This window comes from Rhinolophus sinicus, chromosome 18, assembly GCF_057876585.1.
Source record: "Rhinolophus sinicus isolate RSI-liver-muscle chromosome 18, RSI-T2T, whole genome shotgun sequence".
Lineage (NCBI taxonomy): Eukaryota > Metazoa > Chordata > Mammalia > Chiroptera > Rhinolophidae > Rhinolophus > Rhinolophus sinicus.
The window spans coordinates 88,009,921-88,019,845 of NC_142518.1; the positions used below are offsets into that span (position 1 = coordinate 88,009,921).

General features: G+C 47.2%; 1 protein-coding gene across 1 annotated transcript; it reads left to right on the plus strand.

Moving 5' to 3' along the window:
* Positions 1-1,262: 1,262 nt before the first annotated feature.
* On the plus strand, positions 1,263-9,552 carry LOC148754673 (endogenous retrovirus group K member 8 Gag polyprotein-like). The gene is made up of 4 exons (XM_088794764.1): positions 1,263-1,353; positions 4,185-4,321; positions 5,417-6,286; positions 9,496-9,552. Exons 1-4 carry the CDS (start codon positions 1,263-1,265, stop codon positions 9,550-9,552), a joined length of 1,155 nt encoding a protein of 384 aa, XP_088650890.1.
* Positions 9,553-9,925: the final 373 nt, after the last annotated feature.

A 9,925-nucleotide genomic window follows, 5' to 3' on the forward strand; every position in this document is an offset into this window, starting at 1 on the left:
AACTGACTCTGGATGGTGAACACACAATGGGATTTATAGATGATGTGATACAGAATTGCACACCTGAAATCTATGTAATGGTACTAACAATTGTTACCACAATAAATTGAAAAAGAAAGAAAAGAAAAGAAAAACCACCACCATACCAACAACAACAAAATAAATAAATAAATAATAGTGAAACAAAAGAAAAAAAAGGCTCTCTGCCCACTTTAATCATCAGGTTGGTTGCTCAGCAATAGAGAGTCTGCAGGCAACTGTGCACCAGTTGTGTTGAGGGGAAGGGCCCAGCACCTCATGTGCTGGCCTCCCTCTCAGGCTCATGGTGAGCTGCCCACAATTGGCTGCCGTCGGCTCTGGGGGCGTGCTCACTACCAAAAATCACCACAGGTTTCTGTGGGTTGCAAAAACCCTCTATGGTCTCTGGAGGTGGGTGCCAGGCACCAGGGCCCATGGTGCCCCAGGCAATGCAGCTCTAGGTGGATGCAGCAGGCCCCCGAGGCACCACGGGGTGTGCTCAGTGGCCCCCACCAAGTCCCAGGAGCACGCACTCCTGCACCTGCAAGCAGCCCACACAAATGCCTTGGCCAGATGGCGCTGCCATGCAGCTCCTGGTCCAACACTCAGGAAGACTTGCAGTCTCTGCCTGTCACAATCAGCATCACACAGTCAAGCATAGCAGCCCAACAGCCAGTCACCAGCCTGTGTATAGAGCATATAAAATATATATGTGGATTGAGGTATGCAAAAAAGGTTGTTTACTAGGGACAGGACTATGGCCGCACATGTGTGAGACTGATAAGAGTAAGTGAAAGTGTGGGGACAGAGTCCCAGAGAGAAGTTTCCAGGCTCTGGGCCTTGTGTGGGGAGGTGCTGGCTCGAGTAGTGAATGGCCATCAACTGTGATTGGTTGGCCATTAGCTATAACCAGTTAGCCAATTGGCTGGTGATATATCTGCAGGGCTGCATTGATTGGTTGGTTGGTTGGCAGGCAAAGAAGTGAATGGCGGACTGCGGATCATGTGGCTACTACTGCGTGTGTCTTGCCTGGCGGCCAGAGAGAATATAGTGGTATGACTCCCCTATCTATGGCTCTGTGGGTGTTCCTTTTTGACCTCACTATATCCTGCGTTCTTATGTGGGGAGTGGGAGCTGAGACCTCGCATGACACTCCGCACGACAAATGGCACAGCAAGCAGGGTCTCGTGCACGACAAATGGCGCAGCAAGCAGGGTATGACACTGGCCAAAACCTACCGAAGCATGGTAGAACAGTTTGTGCATGTAAAAGTGCAGTTTCAGAAGGCCCGAGAGGAGTTGCACCGGGAATGGGAGGCGCGGTCTGCCTGGGAAAGTTGAGCCTCCAGATAGTACACTTCCCTCCCGGCCATAGAAGGCATCATCTTTCTTTTAGTAATGTGCTGCTGCTGTAGGCTCTGAGGGTTGCGGACATCTTGCACTGAGGCCTCCACCCAATCGGATGCCTGGCATGGTGAGCAAAATTCCGGCCAGGTAGGAATGGAGTCTGACTCTGGGCAGGAGGACATGTGGCCCCCACACAGTGTGTGTTGCCCGGTGGCCGCTGTTCTCAGGAGTTGGACCCCCAAGGAGGGGTGGGAGGACATGGATGGCTCTCCAGCCCGCATGGAGAGGACCCTGCAGGCTATGGCTGAGAGGTTGCAGGAGGAGGAGAAGGCTACAGCCGGCCGCGTAGGCTGGATGTTCCTCACGGCCTTGAGTCTCAACACAGAAAATGCACCTAATGAAATAGCCCAGGTGCCGGCCCAGGTGTCCCTGTTGGAGGCGCTGGAAGCTCCGGTCTGCCTGTTAGAAGAGGGCCCCCACAGTGGAGACTCTGAGGCAAAAGCGGAGGAAGCGAGTGGAGACAATGTAGCTCCTAACCACCAAGCCCGGCCAATCTTGAAACAAAAGGTAAAGCATGAGCAACCTTTGGGCCCTGGGGGCATTGCTGCAGGCAACCCAGCTGTGACTGAGTTCACAACCTACACCGCTTACACTCCCACTGAGTTGCAGGAGCTGGGGAGGCGGTACAGACAGCGCCCTGGAGAGCCAGTCTCGGCTTGGCTACTATGTCTAAGGGATGAGGGAGCAGACAACATTCTCTGCTCCCCAGGCGAGATGGAAAAGATAGTCTTTGTAACAGTGCATCCGTCCCTGCGACAAAGGTTATGGAACTGCCATAGGTTGGCCCAAAACCAGGGCAACCATTCTCTAATGGAGTGGCTCACTGCTGTGGTACGCACAGTATGGAGACAGGCTAGCGACATGCCAGACACTGTGAGTCAATGGCAGTCATGTACGGAACTTACTCAAATCATCCATGAAATGGGTATGAGACACGTTTTCAACCCTAATATGCAGGGGCCAGATGATGAGATTTTTGCAAGCCAGCATGAGAGATCTGGTTTTGGATACTGTACCTGCGAGTGCTTTTGGATCCTTGATCGCCATTCTTACGCTCTATGTGGGGTGACAGATGCATGAATTTACAACTGCCATGGCCACCCTAGGGGATGTTGAAAACCAGAGGCAAAGGAAATTAAGACAGGAGGTCCGAACGGTTGAAACCTGGAAGCCCAAAGCAAAAGTAAAGGGGCAAGGTCGCGGGCTTCAAAGAATAACACGTGCACACATGTGGCGTGATCTGGTGGCAGCAGGGGTCGATCGGGTAAAAATAGACTGACAACCCAATGCACTCTTATTGGAACTTTGGAAACAGTTGCGTCCGGAACAGCAATTCCAGGGAAGTCTAAAGGAGAAGTCTGGGAAAGAGTGACCCGTGTCCCTCCAGGACTTCATGCGGCTGCTTGAGGCCGGCTCTTTACAGCTTGATTAGGGGTGGGGCCAAGGTACCCTGTCAGAGGGGACAAGCAAGGACCAGACGCCCTACGTGGAACTGTCCATACATTGGTCCCCTTCTAATGTGCAGAGGGTTTTAGCCCTAGTTGACACTGGCGCCGACTGCAGTCTTGTTTATGGGAACCCAGAACTGTTTCCTAGACCAGCAATCTGCATTGATGGCTACGGGGTAAAGACTGTGATGGTAAAAGCTGTTTCCTTACCACTGGGTATAGGAAGGCTTCTCCTCATACCTACACAGTGTATGTCTCCCCCGTTCCAGAATATATTCTAGGGGTGAAACATGCTACACGGCCTCAGCTTACAAATGTCGGTAGGAGAGTTCTGTCTCCGGATCTGGGTGGTGAAAGCGGTGACATGTGGGCATGCTCACCACCCACCTCAAGTGTTGCCACAGCCCCGGTGCATGGTTACAGTGTGACAGTACCGCCTGCCAGGAGGACAGTAGGAGATTGGTCCTACAATATTGGAATTAGAGAAGGCACACATTGTGAAGCCGACGCTCAGTCCCTTTAACTACTGCGTGTGTCCCGCCAGGTCGCCAGAGAGAATATAGTGGTGTGACTCCCCTATCTATGGCTCCGTGGATGTTCCTTTTTGGCCTAACCATATCCTGCATTCTTATGTGGGGAACGGGACTAGAGGCCCCCCAGGCTGCTCCGCAAGACAGAAAGTAAACATGTTTATGTCTAGAGCATATACATGAAAGTAAACATGTTTATGTTTATGTGTGAAACTGAGCATAACAAAACTAAGTGATAAACACATTCACCAAAACAACTTCTGGTTATCACCTAAGAGGTAAACAACTCCTGGCAAACAACTTCTGGTTATTACTTAAGAGGTAAACAACTCCTGGTAAACAACTTCTGGTTATCACCTAAGAAGTAAACAAGTGTGGGGAGCCATGGTTACAGCTAACTCCGAGCCTTAATAGAATGGCTCGGTTTATGCTTAACCTGTTTCCTCCCCTGAGGCATTGTCTCTGCCTGCACCTGGGGGGAGCTTGCAGGCTGCTGAGGAATGTGGGAGCGGCCAGTTCCCGGACACAGAGGACTGATGGCTATCAGGGTAATTGATAGGAGAATTACTTTTGGGAGTTTCAGTGATTTTGTATCCTCTATGTAAAAGTTAAAAATTTACATTTGCTAAGGTAATGCATACTTTCTTTGTTAAGTTGCACGTACTCAAACTGCATATATTGGTGAAGAAGAATAAACTCGGTGCTTCAGCATCACTGGAGACCGATCGATCGCATCATCATTTGTGTGAGTGTCTTTTATTCATTCCCACTCCCCCATTTAGGTACTGATCGACTTGTGGTGGCTGGCTCGCCACACTTGGCGCCCAAACAGGGACCTGAATACAGGGGTAACAGTGAGGAACACCGCATGGCTAGGGCCCGGCTCGTAGAGGAGCTTATTTCAGTGGATGCGCGGGGAGTAAGATACTGTAACATTACCCCTCGGTCGAATGAATGTGTGAATGAGTGATAGTTCCACGACTTCTTGTCACGGAGCTTGCTTGGGCCCTAATCTGCTGTTCCGTTTCTGTCATACGGCATAACGGCGACTGGACTTCAGTCCACCAGTTCGGGGGCTTATACCAAAGCGCCTTAGCCAAGACAGATTTAGTCCCGCGAGGGGCATGGCCAGACGGGCATCTGATTGTTTTCTTTGTTGACTGAAGGGCCGATAAGGGGAAAAATGGGTCACGCGAGCAGCAAGGACCTGTATGTCAGAGGACTTAAGAAGTTGCTTGCTGCCCGTGGCAGTTGGGTGAGCAGAGAACAGCTAGACAAGTTTTCAGAATTTGTAAAAGAAGTCTGTCCATGGTTTCCAGAAAAAGGCACTGTCAGTAAACGTGAGGGCTGCAAGCTAGAGAATGTGAAACAAGCTGGAAATGAGGAAATTCTCCCATCTGCCGCTTCTCCGGCAGAGAGAGAGGAGGGGGAGGGAGCCAAACATACGGAAGGATTTTCTAAGGTTAACAAAGAGCCTGTTTATCAGGAACCTCCGGTCGAGCACTGGGAAGATTTAGACCCTCAGGATCAGGAAAAATTGGAGGATGAGGCAGCCAAATATGATAGGGACAAATACCCTCCGTTGGTGGCTATGGCTCAAGGAGACGAGCAACCTGCAGGCACTGCACTTTCTTTTTCAGATCAGCTAAAGAAGATTCAGGGACAGTTGATAGAACTTAAAGTTGCTGTGGATGGAGGAAATTGTCCTCGGAGTCCCCTGATTCCTTTTAGAGATCAATGGAATCCTCGGGGTAAAGATCCCCCCACAGTTAATCCCTCTGCACCACCTCCTGAGGAGCCCTGTATGTGGGGTCCTCCGCTGCAGCCTCCGCCAGGTTATGTTAAGCCAGGGTCGGACTCTGTTGTGCGCTCCCCTCTTCAAATGGCTTGTGAAGAAGCTCACAAGCAAGGGGAGTCCACAGAGCAATTTGGAGTATATCCTATCTTTGAAAGGCTTGACCAGGCAGGGCGCAGGGTTAGAGAATGGAGGCCGTTTCAATGGAAACAATTAAAGGAATTAAAGGAGGCTTGCACACAATATGGTCCTATTGCCACTTTCACCATGGCAATTTTGGATGCCCTGTCTAGTGAAGCTACCCCTGCAGAGGATTGGAAGCATATTGCTCATGCTTGCCTTTCTGGGGGCAACTATCTCTTATGGAAATCAGAGTTTTATGAAAATTGCAAAAAGAAGGCTAATCAAAATGCCCTAAGGCAAATTCCTATCACTTTTGACATGCTAGCAGGAGAAGGCATATATGCTGAATTAAGAAACCAGATGGGCTTTGCAGTGGGAGTTTACGCTCAAACCACTGCAGCGGCAAAAGACGCGTGGCGAAAGTTGCCTGATTCTTCCCGCAAAGAGGAACATGTCTCTCAGATAAGGCAGGGAGCAGATGAGCCTTTTCAGGATTTTGTGGCTCGCCTCAATACAGCCGCGGGGTGGATTTTTGGGCCATCGGCTGCCACTCAGTCTTTCATAATGCAGCTTGCCTATGAAAATGCTAATTCTGCATGCCAAGCTGCTATTAGACCGTTTAGAAAAAAGGGAACATTGTCTGACTATATTCGTTTGTGTTCTGACGTGGGATCCTCTTTTACCCAAGGCATAGCCATAGCGGCAGCGATACAGGGAAAGCCTATGAAAGAAGTACTGTATCAACAGGCAAGGCTCAATGCAGGGAGTCGCTCTGGGGCTTGTTTTACATGTGGAAAATTGGGACATCGAGCTGCCCAATGCCCTCGTAAAGGAGAGTCTGAGAACTCGACCGCTCCTACAAAAAAGCCTCCAGATATATGTCCTAAATGTAGGAGAGGAAAACATTGGGCCAATGAATGCAAATCCAAGACACATAAAGATGGGAAACCCATCCAGGGAAACTGGGTGAGGGGCCAGCCCCTGGCCCCGAATCAACAATGTTATGGGGCACTACAGATCCCAGAACAGATGCAGGGACAGAAAGGGAACGAGCCTCTGAGAGGAAATACATCACAGATTTATTCCGGGCCACTTCAGGCAGTGCAGGATTGGACCTCTGTTCCACCACCGACATCGTATTAACTCCTGAGATGGGAATGCAAGCATTGCCCACAGGGATCTTTGGGCCACTACCACCAAGAACTGTAGGTTTATTATTAGGAAGAAGTAGTACCACTATGAAGGTGATTCAAATTTCCCCGGGAGTTATTGATGAGGACTTTACTGGAGAAATTAAGATTATGACTTATTCATCTTCAAATGTTTCAGTTATACCTGCTGGGACTCGCATAGCTCAGCTAATTATTTTGCCTCGTATAAAAATAGGGAAAAATAGGCAAAATCAGAAACGTGGAGACCAAGGATTCGGTTCCTCTGATGCTTATTGGGTTCAAGAAATAAAAAGAGATCGACCTGTTTTGCAGCTTACAATTAGTGGAAAAAGTTTTCAAGGGATTTTAGATACTGGAGCTGATGTATCCTGTATATCTGCTGAGCATTGGCCTTCTAGTTGGCCTATGCGATGCACTAATACAGACTTACAGGGCATAGGTCAGTCTCATTCTCCTAAGCAGAGCAGTGATTTATTGTCATGGCAAGATGAGGAAGGACATCAGGGGACTTTCCAACCATACATTATTCCCGGTCTGCCTGTTAACCTATGGGGATGGGACATTATGAGCAATATGGGAGTTTATCTTTTTAGCCCAAGCACTCAAGTAACTCAGCAGATGTTTGATCAGGGCTCCTCCCAGGACAAGGCTTAGGCACTGAGGGACAAGGACGTCAGAAACCTGTTTCGCCTACTCCTAATTTACAAAGAGCTGGTTTAGGATATTTTCCCCAGGGGTCATAGATCTACCTGTACTCCACCAAAAAACTGCAGAAGCAATAACTTGAAAATCTGATATGCCTGTGTGGATAGATCAATGGCCCCTTACACAAGAAAAAATATTAGCCGCTCAAGCGCTAGTACAGGAGCAGCTTGATAAGGGCCATGTAATTGAATCTACGTCGCCCTGGAATTCACCCATTTTTGTAATTAAGAAAAAATCGGGGAAATGGAGATTGTTGCAGGATTTGAGAAAAGTAAATGAAACTATGGAAGTTATGGGTGCTCTCCAGCCAGGATTACCTCATCCTTCTGCTATTCCAAAGGATACCTATAAAATAGTGCTAGATCTGAAAGACTGCTTTTATACTATACCACTCCATCCCCAAGATTGTAAGAGATTTGCTTTCAGTATTCCTAGCCCGAACTTCCAGGAGCCTATGAAAAGATATCAATGGCGAGTCCTTCCCCAAGGTATGGCTAATAGCCCCACCTTGTGTCAGAAGTTTGTTAGTGAAGCAATTGATAACACCAGAAAACAATTCCCTTCTCTGTATATCATTCATTATATGGATGACATCTTGTTGGCTTGTAAGAAAGAAGGGTTGTTAGCTTGCTTTGCAGATATGAAGAAGAACCTTCTGGACTCAGGTCTTATTATTGCACCTGAGACAGTACAGAGAAGTGAGCCTTAATCTTATTTGGGATTTCAGTTGTTTGCTCAGCATTTCGCCCCACAAAAAATAGAGCTTAGGAAAGATCATCTTAAATCTCTTAATGATATTCAAAAACTGTTGGGAGATATTAATTGGCTGCGCCCTTCTTTGGGATTAACTACTGGAGATCTTAAACCACTGTTTGAAATTTTAAAAGGAGATTCTGATCCGACCTCGCCCAGGTCTCTTACTGAGCCTGCATGGAAGGCTCTTTCTAAGGTTGAGGAAGCCATTCAGCAACAGCATGTTTCTTTTTTAGATTATTCTAAACCTCTATATGTGTGTGTTTTGGACACCAAGCATACACCCACAGCAGTGTTGTGGCAAGAAGGGCCACTTAGATGGATACACCTCCATGTGGCTGCTCAAAAGAATCTTACTCTTTATTATGAATTTGTGGCCAGTTTAATTCAGGAGAGCCACTTGGAAGCTCGAAAATATTATGGAAAGGAGCCAGATTCTATTGTTATCCCTTTTACAAAAACACAGATTCAAGGCCTGATGCAGTTTACAAACATTTTTCCTTTTGCATTGGCTAATTTTGTGGGGACATTGGATATTCATAATCCTAAGCATAAATTGCTTCAATTTTTTCAACATCATGATCCAATTTTCCCTTCAATAGTATCACATGCTCCTCTTCCTGCTGTAACAGACAATGGCTCAGGTTATACCAGCAAAAAATTTTCTCTATTTTGCCAGCAATTTTCGATCAATCATGTTACTGGCATTCCTTACAATCCCCAAGGACAAGGGATTGTTGAGCGCACTCATGGCACTTTGAAAGTCAATTTGCATAAAATAAAAAAGGGGGAGTTATATCCCCTGATGCCTCATAATTATCTGTCTCATTCTCTCTTTATTCAAAATTTTTTGACCTTGGATGCCCATGGCAAGAGTGCTGCGGAGCGCTTTTGGCATCCTTCCACTGCCCCTCAGGCTTTGGTCAAATGGAAAGATCCACTTACGGGCTCTTGGCAAGGCCCAGATCCAGTCCTCATGTGGGGACGAGGACATGTATGTGTTTTTCCACAGGATGCAGAAGGCCCCTGGTGGCTGCCAGAACGATTGGTGCGACATGTGGAACCTCTACCTATTGATGACGCTGATAACCCTCAGCAATGCAGGAGACGACCAGACGTATTGGGCCTATGTACCTGATCCACCAATCCTCCACCCTGCTGTGTGGGACGGTCCTGAGATTCCAGTCTATGTTAATGACACCCATGCCTTAGGATTGCCCTCTGATGGACATATGAAACAGTATCTGGAAAGGAATTTCACTTATAATGGTATAGGAATAGGTTTGCCTATTTGTATTGCAAATAATAGGTCAACATCTGGGTGTTTGCGTAGTTCTCCTGTCACTATGCACATTAATGACTCTTTAGTTGGATGGACTGTTCGTCTTAATATGCTAGGCGATTGGTCAGGAGGACGCAGAATAAATCTGCCCGTCCCTCCATCACGTCCATCTTGCAATAAAAGATTGAAATTAAATATTGAGACTGTCCCATGGAGAGACTGTCCTGGCAATGATCCTGTTCGTTATGACATCCCTGGAACAGGCAGATACATCATTGACTGGTCGAGAAGTAACCGGTCCGGATGGGCCCGAGAACTGACTTCTGGATTTTGGAATTCTGACACACAATATCAGCAAAATTCATTATGGAGACTTATGGGAGTAATGGATGAGGTTGTTCAAATAGTTGAGTTCTGTAAATCAGGCACTCCCTGCAGTCATGTGAGTGTCTTGAAAGATGGGACTAGAGATTGGACTACTGTTGCTAAGACTGTTAATATATCTGCTTGTGTTCCTTCCCCTTATGCACTTTTGATTGGAAATGTTAATGTACACTTTATAGGAAATCAATTTAATGTATCCTGTAGTAATTGTTCTTTAGCAAATTGTATTTCTTGGATACTATTGGAAACTCATGTTATGATACTTAAACAACCATCTTTTGTTATGCTTCCTGTTAATATTTCTGGGCC

Excerpts from the sequence above, each read along its gene's own strand:
- LOC148754673 (XM_088794764.1), top strand. The coding sequence starts at position 1,263 with ATGGTAGAACAGTTTGTGCATGTAAAAGTGCAGTTTCAGAAGGCCCGA. Across the intron at positions 1,354-4,184 it reads GGCGCGGTCTGCCTGGGAAA|GTACTGATCGACTTGTGGTG; the intron begins GTTGAGCCTCCA and ends TCCCCCATTTAG. Across the intron at positions 4,322-5,416 it reads TTTCAGTGGATGCGCGGGGA|GAATTAAAGGAGGCTTGCAC; the intron begins GTAAGATACTGT and ends AAACAATTAAAG.